Below are 15,030 nucleotides of genomic sequence, written 5' to 3' on the forward strand. Positions count from 1 at the left end.
CTGGAAACAAAACAAAACAAACCCGTTAAAATCTATCCTCAGAGTCAAATCTGATGTAGAAGATGGGTAACAACATAAAGCTGACATTTATTGAAGGCTTACTATGTGCCAGGCAAAGTTGTTCTAATATATCATTTAGATCAAATTGCTCAGGATACATAATAGCTCCAATCATTCCTACTTTGCTGATGAGGAAAAGAAGACACAGAGAAATGAATAAATGTGGCTAAGTTTACATAGCTGATAAGTAACTGGAACCCCATCAGTCACTAGACAAAACAAAATAACATGTTCTTGAACCACCTGAAAATAATTTCAAAATATTCTGAGCAGTGCCCTTGTTATTGACATGTGTTGTTTTTCTACACAGTCACCTTGAAGAGGGAAACGCTCATTTGGATGTGTAAATTACAGTGTGTATGCACACGTGTGTGTGTGTGTATGCCTGCATGCATATGTGGAGAGTACATATTTATTTATACACAAATACTTTGTATATACTTTATTTATACACAAATACTTTGTATATACTTTTGAAAGCTCAGCTATTAGCTTTCAAAAATGTTAGGGACGGTTCACAAAGTAGGTTTTCTGTGCCATCAGTAGATGGAGCATTAGAAAGAATCAGTAAGGGTTTTTATCTTTTAGCTCCATCATGCCTGATATAAAAACATGGGGATCTAATATACTTTCTGATCTCCATGTCTCAAATTTTGCTTAAATAGTTACAAGGTGATTAGTGGGCATGGACTGAGTTATTTCATAAACTGCTTGCTTTACTGAGGAAAATGTTTCCCTTTAACCAGGGAGCTTATCCATTAAATGGCTTAGGACTGAAGTTTTAAACATGTTGGTAGAAAGCATAGAAGAAGATTAAGTTCTAGTCAGAGAGCAAAGAATGCTCAGGAATGTGCTCGTAATGTTTCTGTGGGTAAGAAAAAAATACACTTTAGTGATAAAACTACTTGTTTTTAGTCTTAGTGAAATATGGAATGCAGGATTGCGGAAACCCAGAACAGCCTGATTCCATCAGATGTGATCCAGGGTCCAAATTAAGCATCTTAAACTCTGCACATTCAAAACTGAACTCCTGATGTTACTCCCCAAGTCCACTCCACCTGAAGTCTTCTCACTTCAGGGCTGGGAACTCCTCCTCCTAGCTGTTGCCACCCTAACCATGCGTCATTCCGTCCTCCACACCTCCCCACCCACTTGTAGCTCCTCAAACCCTGTTGGCCTTACCCTCAGTGGACACCCAGAACTGGACTGCTTCCCACCACTTCTGCAATGTCTTTCATCCCTCTGTGGGATTATCGTAGTCACCCATTGCCAGGTCTCCCTGCTTCTCCCCTGCTCAGTCTGTTCTTGACCCAGAAGCCAAAGGTTTGCATATTTTCTATACTAGGTCCCTCCTTGCCAAGGGCCCTAGATGGATTTACCATCGCACTCAGGGACAAGCTGATCCATCACCTTTTACTCCTCATCTTGCTCATTCTGCTCCTGCCTCATTGACCTCTTCCTGCTTCTCTTAGAATGGAGAGAAGGCTGTTTGTCCTGCCTGGAGGGACCTTTCCTGAGTATTCACATGTTGACAGGCCCCCTCCTTCACCTCCTTCCAGTATTTTCTCTAAGAAGCCTCCTATTTACCATTTCTCCATTCCTGAACCTTTTATCTCATTTATTTTTTCCATAAAGTTGTGAAATTCTAAAACAATACATAATTTATTTTCTTATGCCCATTATTTCTTCTCTGTGTCCCTTTTTCTCCTCCATTGAAATGTAGACTCCAAGAGGTCAGGACCTGTTTGTTTATCAATATTTTATATGCAGCCCCATGTTTGTATGATATGTCAAAATCCATTCTACTGTCATATATAACTAAAAAGAATAAATAGAAAAAGAAAAGAAAACATTTTATATGTACCCAGAACATTGCCTGGGACATAGTAGATGCTCAATAAATGTTTGATGACTTGTTGAATTAAAATGATTGGGAAATGAAAATAGTTTTAAATATAAGTGCAAAACAGCAAATTATTCAGATATAGTTGTAGATGTGAGCTATCAGTACAACAAACATTACAAGGACAAAGGAACCAGATATTTGTTTTCCTATAAAATATGTAGAATAAAGGGGAATTTGAATTTTTCAGGGGGTTTGTTTTCCCCTCAACAATTTAAAAGCAGACTAAATAATTTGCTTCTTAAAGTGATGAAGAGAAACCTTTAAACCAGCCTGATGAGGTAGGTTTTGTATTATCTGAGATGACACATACAGTATTTAGCATATGCTTGACACTCAAAAGCTGCTTAGTAACTATCAGCTTTTATGATTATTACATTTTATGTAAGTTCATATGCATTTTAAATAATCAACTTTGAATAATTTTGAATACTATTTTTATTAAAACCTCATAAATTACATGCCTTGAATGTCATCTGGCTTTATATGTCTGTTTTGAATTAAGAACACTCATTCTTTAAAAACTCTGGTGAATGGGTATAGTTTTTAAATCCTTGTACAGGGAGGGGCCTGAGTGTCCTGCCTATCCTGTTTACTCATGTGATAAGATCAGAATTAATCCTCAAAAGCTTGTGGGCCTCTTCTTTTTCAGGTATGGGTGAATTCTGTCACAGAGGTGACCAGAGGTGAACTCTGTGCAGAAGATGAGGACTCCTCCCCACAGGACCTGATCTACTGGGTCACTCTACCCAGCAATGGCCATCTGGCTGACAAGTCCTTTCCTGGAAGAAGCATCCAGAACTTCACCCAGGATCAAATCAACAAGGGCCAGCTAGTGTTTGTACACTCTGGTAAGTCACAGAGCAGAGCAGGGTAAAGCTGAAATGTGTTTCAGTCAGTGGTTAATATTGTAGTCAGACTTCAGAGTCATTGGCTGAAAACCACAGATCTGGGAGTTTTCTAAATTCTGCAACTTTTTTTTTAAGTGACAAATTTAATAAGGCTAACAATAGCAAACATGAGAGAGTAACCCTGACTCCTCCTACATGGCTTACTTCAATGTCATATTACATCTATAACCTTCTCCAAGGGACTTTTCTTAACCACTCACTAACATAGCATGTCTTCTCTGTCACTCTCCATCCTCTTCCCTCACTGCCTGGCATAATGTGGGTTAATTTGAACATTTATTTGTTGCCTGTCTTCCCCGTATAATCATGGTAAGGGCAGGACCTCTTGGTATAATCACAGTAAGGGCAGGACCTCTTGAATCCACACTTCCTAGAACAGTAACACATAGTAGGTATTCAATAAATAAAAAATTGTTGAAAGAATGAAATAATATTGAACACTTATTATATACCAGAAATAATATTCTGGATGTTAAGGATGCACTAGCAAGCAAAGCAGACATTTGTTCAAGGAACAAATGAATAAATGAATGTAACTAATTTCTAAAAGGCCCTGATAGTTAAAGACCTTTTCTGCTTCTCCTTATTCATCAATCAATCAATATGCCAAATGGATCCTGGAAGTCTGCAGAAAGGGTGGCCCAAGTACTTTGCAAGGGCATCCCGGCTTTGTTTCCAGGCTGCTGTGTCAGTGGACTGAGAGAGGCAACAGAGGACAGGGCGGGGCGAGGGGGGGTGGTTTGTGAGGAAGCATGAGCCAGGAGGACACAATCAGAAAACTAAGATGTCATATTTATTTGGTTATTTTGAATTATCTTCTTTGAAGATGCAGTAAAGAAAATAACAATAAGACACCTTCTAAATACAAATGTAATAATATCTTGGTTACTTTTGAATTTAATGCAAAAGATTTCCAAAGAATTTGAAAATAAGCTGAGCATGGTGGTGCATGCCTGTAATCCCAGCGGTTTGGGAAGCTGAGGCAGGAGGATCTAGAGTTCAAAGCCAGCCTCAGCAACAGTGAAGCACTAAGCAACTCAGTGAGACCTTGTCTCTAAATAAAAAATACAACCAAAAGGACTGGGGATGAGGCTCAGTGGTCGAGTGCCCCTGAGTTCAATCTCCACTATCCCTCTCCCCAAAAAGAGAATCTGAAAATAATTTACTCTGTGAATGCTCTCACCTAGTGCTTCCAAACTTAAGCCTGGGATGCTTTGGTGTTAGATTTATTGACTATGCCAGATCCACCCACATTCATGGCAAAACATTGCTTCTAGACTGGATGATGTTTTTCCAAATATATACTTCCATTTTTAAAATATGTACAGATGTGCTGTTTATTTATTTTATTTTTTAAATTTTTTTATTATTAGTTGTTCAAAACATTACAAAGCTTTTGACATATCATATTTCATACATTTGATTCAAGCAGATTATGAACTCCCATTTTTACCCCGTATACATATTGCAGATTCACATCGGTTCCATATCCACTTTTTTACATACTGCCATACTAGTGTCTGTTGTACTCTGCTGCCCTTCCTATCCTCTACTATCCCCCCTCCCCTCCCCTCCCATCTTCTCTGTCTACCCCATCTACTGCAATTCATTTCTCTCTCTTGTTTTTTTCCCCCTTTCCCCTCACTTCCTCTTATATGTAATTTTGTATAACAATGAGGGTCTCCTTCCTTTACCATGTAATTTCCTTTCTCTCTCTCTTTCCCTCCCCCCTCTCGACCCTGTTTAATGGTGATCTTCTTCTCATGCTCTTCCTCCCTATTCTGTTCTTAGTTGCTCTCCTTATTTCAAAGATGACATTTGGCATTTGTTTTTTAGGGATTGGCTAGCTTCACTTAGCATAATCTGCTCTAGTGCCATCCATTTCCCTGCAAATTCCATGATTTTGTCACTTTTTAGTGCAGAGTAATACTCCATTGTGTATAAATGCCACATTTTTTTTATCCATTCATCTATTGAAGGGCATCTAGGTTGGTTCCACAGTCTAGCTATTGTGAATTGTGCTGCTATGAACATCGATGTAGCAGAGTTTTTTCTCAGCAAGAGAAACAATAAGAGAGGTAAATAGGGAGCCTACATCATGGGAACAAATTTTTACTCCTCACACCTCAGATAGAACCCTAACATCCAGAGTATACAAAGAACTAAAAAAAATTAAACAATAAGATAACAAATAACCCAATCAACAAATGGGCCAAGGACCTGAACAGACACTTCTCAGAGGAGGACATACAATCAATCAACAAGTACATGAAAAAATGCTTACCATCTCTAGCAGTCAGAGAAATGCAAATCAAAACCACCCTAAGATACCATCTCACTCCAGTAAAATTGGCAGCCATTATGAAGTCAAACAACAACAAGTGCTGGTGAGGATGTGGGGAAAAGGGTACACTTGTACATTGCTGGTGGGACTGCAAATTGGTGCGGCCAATTTGGAAAGCAGTATGGAGATTCCTGGGAAAGCTGGGAATGGAACCACCATTTGACCCAGCTATTGCCCTTCTCGGACTATTCCCTGAAGACTTTAAAAGAGTGTACTATAGGGATACTGCTACACAGATGTGCTGTTTAATAAAATACAATTCATTCAAAGAGGCACTGAGTTGGTAGGAGGTTTCTTCAAGTGACATATGTTTTTGAGAGTGGATACCAAAAGTCCAAATATTATTATGTAAGGGCTTAGAAATATTTTTTTCTTTTTATGAAAGGATTGCCATATTTTTGGAATGGAGAGAACTTCTCTAGAGACTTGTGGGTGGGGGGCGGGGTTGAATTTCTAAAGTTTTCCAGTCTACACTGGGAAGCAGTCAGTGATTCTCTACCACGAGTCAGGCACCTTCAGAAGCCCTCTGAGCAGTAGAGAGTAATGACCTCATTCATTTTCGGGATGAAGAAACTGAAGTTTAGGAAGATTAAATTGGTCTCACTCTAAAACTGGGCTCTCTCTGCCAGCTCCAACCCACTGAAGAACTAAAGTTACTATCTGCAATGAAGGATTAAAACAAAATTTAGCTCTCTGGGCTAATTGAGTTGTCATTTACTGGGTCAATATTTGCTTTTGAGAGTAGAGAAAATAATTTCTCCTAGATAAGCAGGAAGCAGAGTTAAAGGCAAAGTTGATGTGAGAGCCATTACATTTCCTAAATGGACTTTGAGGCAAGCTAATAACTCTCAAAATGTCCAGAGCCCAGCTACAGATGAATCTATTGCTGAAACCAGCTGGCTCTCTCCTAGCACATCTGTCCATCATCAGTCCCAAACAAAGACTTAGGTTTAATTAGTCTCTCTTAGCATTTTATATGTGCAAAGTGCTCCACCATTAATCTAATTACCTATTCCACATAACAATCTAAGTAGGTTGACAAAACCAAGATGTGAGAGGCTAAGTGATTCACTTACGGTTGACCTTCTGGAAGTACTGTTTGGAAAAATCTGAGCTCATACAATAGTAGATCCACAGTTCAACCCTGTTTCCACGTTTCCTTCCTTATCTTTCCTTGGTTTTAATTAGTCTATTAGGGCACCCCTCATATGTTATTTCATGTTTATTTTGATGTATATCCTTTGATTCCATCTTCATTTTGTTCCTGGATTTATGAAATATTTGAAGTACCCCCATTCTCTCCTTAATTTTGTGTTTCATTTCAAAGTGCTATTTCTAGAAAAAAAAATGCAAAGCAACATTTGGTTGTGGACTCTGATTCTGAACTAGGCAAATTCAGAATCTGCCCCCCTGCCCATGGTGACTTTTGAGTGTTTGGGGAAATTTTTAACAATCTGCAGCCATTTTTTGTTTGTTTGTTTTTTTGGTGAGGAACTCTCATTATTTGCTTAGATAACAGAGACCCGAAAGCCTGTCAAACGAGCCACCTATCTTTTATTAAATTGCGTTATAAAGGCAGCACTGGTACCTAATTGCAGAGTCTGACCATGTCTCCTTTGTTCCTTACCACATGTCCCTAAGGATGACAAAGATACATTTCTCCTCAGTACATGATGTAAAGACCTGTGGGTCTCCAAATTTACTGCAGGATAAATATTTTCAAAGAGTGATAGGGATATGAATATCGGGCTCTCCATGGTGATCTTGCCTGGTGCTTTGTGAGTCAGATTAGTAAATCACTCCTGGGATCTGGATCAATGAGAGTCCATCTCAATTTCACTTATGCACATAAGTTAATTTTTAACTTTACTCATATCACTAATCCCTTGACAGACGTGTCAGAGTGTAATTTTCTCCTTTCAGAAATTTAACGAAAGCAAGGCTGGGTCTTTCCTTTCCCTCCCCTTCCCCCTCTTGGCAGAATACAGCTAACTTGACATAGATACATAATTTAAAGTGTAATGGGGCAATAAGTGTTATTTAATTAACCCCAGTTTTGATTTTCAGTATTATCAATTAAGTATGATACATATTTCAGAAATTACTAGGGTGTGTTTGTGTAGGGGTGTGTGTGTGTGTGTGTGTGTGTGTGTGTGTGTGTTTAGGGGCGTGGGTGTGATGTTGCAGCCTTGCATCACTTTACTGGTATAAATTGATTCCAAAATAATAAAATTCAGGTGATGAATTACTTTTAAAATAAAAAAAATTTATCTGAGATAATATCTTTGTTTCAGTGTGTAATGGGGTGGGAGAGTCCACGTTTTAGACCTTCATTGATACATTTTAACTCTATGTCTTTGGCAACACAATCATGCATCACTTAACAATGGGGACATGGGCTGAGAAATGAGTGCTCGGGAGGTTTTGTCCCTGTGCAGATATCTTATATTGTCCTTACACAACTAAGATGGCTACACCGCCTCTGGTAATCTAATCTCATGGCACCACTGTTCTCTATGCAGTCTCTTGTCTGAAGCATTGTTAGGTGATACATGATGCGTTTTATTTGGTGAAGTCAGTGGCTGTATTAGCTTACTTACAAATTGACAGGTCTTTTTTTTTTTTTCAGGATCCCTTGGGGGGTGAGGGTGAAACTGGGTGGCTTTTGCAGCACAACAAAGTTGACCAGACTGTCATTTCTTCTTTTGAAGGAGCAATGTCAGGAGGCTTTAGTTTTCAGGTTACCGATGGTCTGAACTTTGCACCTCGGCAAATCTTTAGTATCACTGCTCGTGCTTTGGTCATTAGCTTAGAAGTCAACAGAGGACTGAGCATCTTTCCAGGTAAGATTTCATCTTGGGCAAGTGTTGTTTTGGTTTAAGTGTTTTGCTATTTGTTTAGAAAGTTCCACCAGCGTGGTATAAAGTATCATCTTTACCTGTAGATTGCTATAACAACATTTATAAAGTTCTAGAAACAATTCTCTGCAGAAATTTAGCTGAAGCATACACAGCCCTTCTGTCTTTCCCCTTTCTTCTTCCTCAGAAGAGGGTACGCTGGTGAAGGGCAGTGGGGAGGCATCATAGAAGCAGCCATCTTTATGGTCCCTGTATATTTTTCCTACTCTTATTAGTGTCCTCACAGAAGCATGGAGAGCCAAGCTGTGCAGTGCTCATCTGGTTTTATTTTCCTGGGATTTTTGTATTTTTGTTTTGGTTTTGGTTTTGCAGTACCAGGGATTGAACCCAGGGTCCTGCACATGCTAGGCAAGCATGCTATCACTGAACCACACCTCCAGTGGAATTTTCGTATTTTGAATATAACAACCCTTGCAGCAGGAAGAGACTGTCAGTGGTTTCAGAGAGCACTTGCTTTGGGGTCCTGCAGTCTCTGAATGGCTGTTTGCCAGGAGTCTCAGCCTGCCTGGCCTAGAAGGAGCTAAGAAGCCCTCTCTGGCCCAACACCCTCATCACAGGGTAGAGGAAAGTTTTACCCAATGGCAGCAGCAATAAAAAAAGGAGAAAAAAAGTTGAATTTGTTATTTCCAAAAATAAAATGCACCAAGGTGGAAATATAGGAGATAATAAAATTTTAATATCTAGAATGTTGAAGAAGAAAATAAAAACCAAAAGCAACTGTACACATGGCTTATTTAAATAACATGCATTACTAGTGAAACATAAATATTCAAGAAAGACAGGAATAATTTTATTAGTTATGGTCATCCTAGCCAGTTGTTTTAACTACTGTTAAGATTTTAAAAACAGTGATGCCTGGGCTTCACCTCACACCAGTTGAAAGGGTCTCTGGAATGGGGTTTGGCATCATTTTTAAAGAATCATTTGGTCCTAAGTGGAGCCAGGAATCTGGTCCTTAAATTCCTACAATGACACAAGATAGATGACATTCTCCTGGGAAACTGGCAGGCTTTGGGGCTTAAGGGAAGACTCTGTCTTGGCCTATAAGCCAGTAAGGGGTGGAGGGAGCTCACATACTTCTGTAGTAGACTTAAAGGAAAATGTCTTTTAGTTTATAATTATTTAAAAATACAACCAAATACTTTTAGGAAAAATATTTTGAAATTTTTAGTTTGTCTTCAGCATTTGAATCCATAAAAACAAACCCTTTCAAAATGCAACAAAAGATATGTTAACCAAGATTCTTCTATTCTAAAACATTTTCTAATTTTTCTCTGAGAATAAGTAAAATGCTTTGATCATTTTTTTCAAGGTTGCCATTTAGTGTTTTCAAAAACAGGCATTCTGAAAAATACTACATTTCCCAGTAATCTGAAAAACATGGCAATATATTTCTAAAAAGTTCAAAAATCAAGGTAAATCTGGTTGCTGTAAAAGATTAAGTACCTTTCATCTATTCAGGATAAACGGATTCTGGTTTAATAATTGAAGACAGTTATATTAAGAGAGAGACAGAATCATTATAGTTTAGAAATGAAAAAGTTCCTGGTGCCTGTTTTACTGAATATTAGTTTGACAGGAAAAATATATTTAAAATGTACAGAATGCCCTTCTCTTCTTTATAGAATTATGCAAAACATTCAGTTGCATAATTCTCTGTTTAATATTTCGGCACAGCCCTGAGCGGCTGTCTTCTTTCCTTTTCCAACAAGCCTCACATCTTCCCGGCTCTTGCTTCTGTGTGTTGGAGAACTCACTCCTTGTATATTATCCTCAAAGCACAAAGTGTGTTGCTCCTTTCTCCAACCTCCTCCTAACACATTAGCTCTGTGCATGTTCTTGGTTTCTGTGTCAGCCCCTGTCCCCACACTGTGACTTATTTCCTGCTCCAAATCCTGGTCAGAGGGAAGGAAGATGAATTTTCACACACATTTCCACTGGCTGCTCTTTTATTTGATAAAATCTCAACTTGGAAGAACTTGGAAATGAGAACTATGGAATCACAGATCTTAGAATTGGGTAGACTTATGGATCATTCATTTCACTTTTCTTGGTGTTTTTCTACCCTAAAATCCTTGAGTAACAGTGACCCACCCCCTTCTGTATCAGAATCCCCTAGTGTGAGCATCCAGGTGAGTCTTGCTGCCACACTAGTAGCCACTCAAGGACTGTTGGTCCCTGATGCTGTGTCAGCATCATAGGGTGATGATGACAGATACCCCACTGCTTCTTCCCTTAGGCCTCCTCAGCACCCACCTCTTCCAATTGTCATGCTAAGGGAAGGGAAGCAAGCTGTGTCTTGCCTCAGCATGTGATTTAAGATGTCATTTGTCAGTTGTTGCTGATCTATGTGTTCAGCACCTATATGTTCTAAAATATCAGGGAAAATCTATTCTTTTTATAAGACTATCATTTCTTTTAGAACTATTATAGGAGTAGAAAATCTATTCCAATTATATCTTGGACATTTGGATTTGTTGATGCTTTGTGTTTTTATACTGTTTGTGTCTTTAATCTACTACTTGGGTTATTTTAAGGATTTAAATGAAATAATGTTTGTAAATACAACTTTTGATCCATCTCCATTTGGCAGAGAAAAAACCTTTTTAAAAGTCTATGTTCACACCAAGCAGCCCGCTTCCATTCCCTTTATGTGTGGGCCCGTGTTCCCTGGGCTGTCCCTATGTTGAGTGTCAGATCCCTGAGAATGGAGCCACTGTGGTAAATGTTTGTTTTGCCTCTTTCTCAATGTTATTGATGTGTTGACATGCAAAACCAGGAAAACATGCAGAGCAATTTAATAAAAAGCAACAATTATGTAGAAATGTATATTTTACTCTCTTTGGTCAGGGAAATATTGCAACATAGCATTAGTTAACAAGAAAAAAAAACTAAATTTACATTGGTCCCATACCATTTGGACTTTTTCTGCTAGCTTGTCGGACTTTGGCTATTTCTGTTTTGGCTCCTTTGTACACTCAGTCTTAAAAAATGGCCTTGGCTTGAGACTTGTAGGAATTTGCATGGTAAGCCAAAATAATTATTAGAATATGTAGCACGGTGAATGCTTTAAGGTTAATCGTGACTCCTTTCCCCTGCCAAATTGGAAAATCAGTTTTTGACTCAATATTTTAAAGTAGGAAGGACACTAGTTCTTAATGAAATTATTTTCCTGTGAAGTAAAGAAAGAAATCTACCCAAAGTGTATTTCCATTGTGTTATTTTTAGTTTATTTCACTTTATATATATTTGTGTATTATAGATAATACATGCAGATATTTATATGTATTACACGTGTAATATATATACATACATATACATTTTTCTCCCTCCCTCCTTCCTTCCTTCCTTCCTTCCTTCCTTCCTTCCTTCCTTTCTTTCTTCACCAGAGATTGAACCCAGGGCACCTAACCACTGAGTTACATCCCCAGCCCTTTTTATTTTTTATTTTTTTGAGACAGGATCTTGCTAAGTTGCTTAGGGCTTTGATAAATTGTTGAATCTGACTTTGAACTTGAGATTCTTCTGCCTCAGCTTCCTGAGCACTGGGATTACAGCATGTACCATCTTGTCTAACTTATTACATATATTTTGAATATGACTGTGCAGGAATTCCTATACAATATATGTACATATACGTTTGTACAATATGTACAATATATGTACATATAGTGTGCATGCATACATGTGTATATATTTTGTACATGTGTGTGTATGTGTGTATATATATATATATATATATATATAACAAGTTCTGTTTCTTTGTGAAAAGTTTGTTTCCCAGAAAAAAAAATTTATAACCAGTTTTTTCACATTGAATACTGCCACTGAGTTTATCTTTAGTGGTGGCATGTTGGAATATACTCTGACCTTAGAATCTAGTTTTTCTGTGTATCCAAGTTGTACGTGGCTCTTTTTCAAGAATGCGGTCTTGAGTGTTAGAGGGATTGACTTTGAGAGTTTTGCTACAACGATTTAGAATATAAAGTTACATTGATACAGAGTTAAGCAGCCCATCAGCAAAAGGTCTTCCTGGTAAACTGTGACTTCAGTCCCTGGTCTTTATAGAAAGGGAATGATATCTCATCAACAGGCTGATCTATCCTCTGTGGTAGGAATTAAGGGAGAGAAAAAAGGAGAAAGGACTTATTGTGTGTTGCTGTAGGGTTTAGAGCACAGATTCATAAAATCTTTTCAGTCAGTGGATCTTGAAACACTGAATATTGTAAGACTTAGAGATAACCAAGAATTGTAAGAAAAGATTCTCCATTCTTAAGTAAATAATTAGAGGCTTGTTAATTGGTGAAATAAGAACTCCTACTTAGGAGTATAGTACCCATGCAAAGTATATCATGGTTAGTTCTAGTGAATGGCACAGATGGGGTGGGCTGCATGGGTTCAGAAGGGGAATTTTCCGTTGACTGGGAGAGCTTCTTCCTCAAGGCACACCTTGAGCTGCCCCTGTAGAATGAGCAGGCCAGGGAGGGTAGCAGGCTGCAAAGTGAAGACCAAAGAAGAGAAGAATGTGTTTGGAAGGTGGAGAGAACCATCTCTCAGAGAGTTTGACTGCTTAATTACAGGATTTCCTAAGTTGGGTATCATTTCACCCATTGAGTTCAAAGTAGAACTATTTAGGCAACACAGTGTTGAGTGTATAAATTATATTCACTTCTGAGTCAATTGTGAGTGGATTTACGAGTTGCTTAGTCTCCCCAAGCTTATCATCCTTTCTTCATGATGAAACAAACAACTACACGTTTCTTACCATTATCATGGTATCTAAAAGAAAGGGCAGGAACTGTGTCCATGCTGTTTCTTGATACAAGTTGACTCTCACTTATCTGAAATACTTGGGACCAGAAGTGTTTTAGATTTTAAGGACTTTGGTATATTGGCATATACATAATGAGCTATCTTGAGGATGGGCCCTAAGTTTAAACATGAAATTCATTTATATTTTATATACCTCTTATATTCATGGGCTGAAGATAATTTTATACAATATCTTTAATGTGCCTCCATTTTGACCACAGTTCATTACATGAGATCAGGTGTGGAATTTTATGCTTGTGGGGTCATGGTGATGCTCAGATTTTTTGGAGCATTTCAGATATTGGATTTTCAGATTAGAGATATACAGATTAGACTGGTGTATCTCTGTTCCCTGTTGTAGGGCTTTTTACATTTAGGTATTTGAGATGTTTGTGGAAGAAATGTGTAAAACCTCTAAGTCTAGTGATCATGAAACTCTTGCTGTTTTGGTGGTGGTTAGTTTTTTTTTAATGAAACAAAGAACTGGGATCAAGTGTTGTTTGAGAAATGCTGTGTTTAAAAGGAGGAGAAAACAGATTTCTTTACTCTGAGGTTTCCCAGAGGCGTTAACATGCTGATTTGCTTTTCCAATCTCCAAAAAGTACGAGGGGAGTAAGGACTTGCCACAGCAGTGCCAGAGAGCACTGTTAGGATCCTACCCCTTGTAGGACTGTTATTCTGTGGATAAAGATTTATGTGGAAATCCTTCCCAAAGTATGTACCTGGAACTCCGTGATGGAAATATCAACTATGCGGATTAAATAAGGCAGGTGGGGGAAATAATGCTCGGCTTTGGGTGAGTTGGGCTGGGCAGTAAGAGGTGCTTACCTGGCAGTTTTGGCATGGGGCATACTGTTGTTGACTTAAGCCTCAATGTCCTCCTGGGTTAGATAGCTGGAGAAGACAATGAGAGGTTGATGTACCCTGGCTGAGAGAAAGCCATCTTGGCTTGAAACAGCACCGGTGAGTCTTCTACTCCAAAAGGCTACGATGAGTGAAATAATGCTTTTTAAGTTTATTTGTTAGTGAACAGATAATAATTATACATTTTTATGGGATACAGTGTGATGCCTTGGCGCATTTACACATTATGTAATGATCAACGCAGGATACGTTGGTTATCTATCATCTAAAATGTGTACCATTTTTTTGTGATGAAAATATCCAAAATCGTCTCTTCTAGGGATTTTTAATTATATAACATCAAATTATTTTCTTTAATCACCCTTCTGTGTAATAATATACCAGAACTTATTCTTGTACCTGGCTCTAACCATTCTGTCCCCATCTCCCCATCCTTCCCTTCTTCTCTTAGGGCTGAATAGTATTCTGTTGTGTATATGTACCACATTTTCTTTATCTATTCATCAAGTGATGGGCAATTATGTTAATTCCATATCTTGACATATTTTGAAGAGCAATAAACATGGGGTGTAAATACCTTTTGCCATACTGATTTCATATCTTCTTGTACAGAAAAATAACTTTTTTTCAGAAAAAAGATTATTGTTAACTTTGCCCCTGCTTCAGAGGTAACCCTGGGGGTAAAGGAACAAGGGAATTATGAGCTAGGATCCTTTATAAGAAGAAAGTAATGAAGAAGGCATCTTGGGAAATTTTTCCAAGGAAAAACTGAGGATGGAGAAGTTGGATATTAGAGTGCGCAGAACCCACACATGTAGGGACATAATCCATTTGATAGGAAGGACCCACCTTGACAGGAAACAGAGGAAGGGCCCTAATAGAGCTTTATAGCACTGACCAGGGACACAGAGACTCCTCTTGGCCTGCCTGATCTTGGCTCCAGAAACCAGGAAGTGGCAATGACTACAAAAATGTCAGCAGCATGAAGTACAAGGGATGTGGGAGACAGTTACAAACATCACATGATGCTTTCTGTAACGACCGAACTTGTGCCAAGGCAGACCTAAACTTGTGGTGGAACTATGTTCCTGAGGCTGGCTTTCACAGACTCACCTACCCTCATCCCCACGAACCCCATGACCTAGTGTTTATCTCAAGGGGATGAGGTAATTTAAATGGAGCCTCCAGGGCTGGGATCGTGGCTCAGCAATACAGCGG

The 15,030-nt window shown here is 38.5% G+C and overlaps 1 protein-coding gene across 1 annotated transcript in view; it reads left to right on the plus strand.

The window, feature by feature from the left end:
• Window positions 1-15,030, plus strand: part of LOC107151895 (chondroitin sulfate proteoglycan 4-like) — a 62,359-nt gene that overhangs the window by 29,142 nt on the left and 18,187 nt on the right. The window contains exons 6-7 of the mRNA XM_015497309.2: window positions 2,616-2,814; window positions 7,930-8,061. Coding sequence (XP_015352795.2) covers window positions 2,616-2,814; window positions 7,930-8,061 — 331 coding nt within the window. The remainder of the gene's footprint in view (window positions 1-2,615; window positions 2,815-7,929; window positions 8,062-15,030) is intronic.

Source organism: Marmota marmota, unplaced genomic scaffold, assembly GCF_001458135.2.
Source record: "Marmota marmota marmota unplaced genomic scaffold, marMar, whole genome shotgun sequence".
Classification (NCBI taxonomy): Eukaryota; Metazoa; Chordata; class Mammalia; order Rodentia; family Sciuridae; genus Marmota; species Marmota marmota.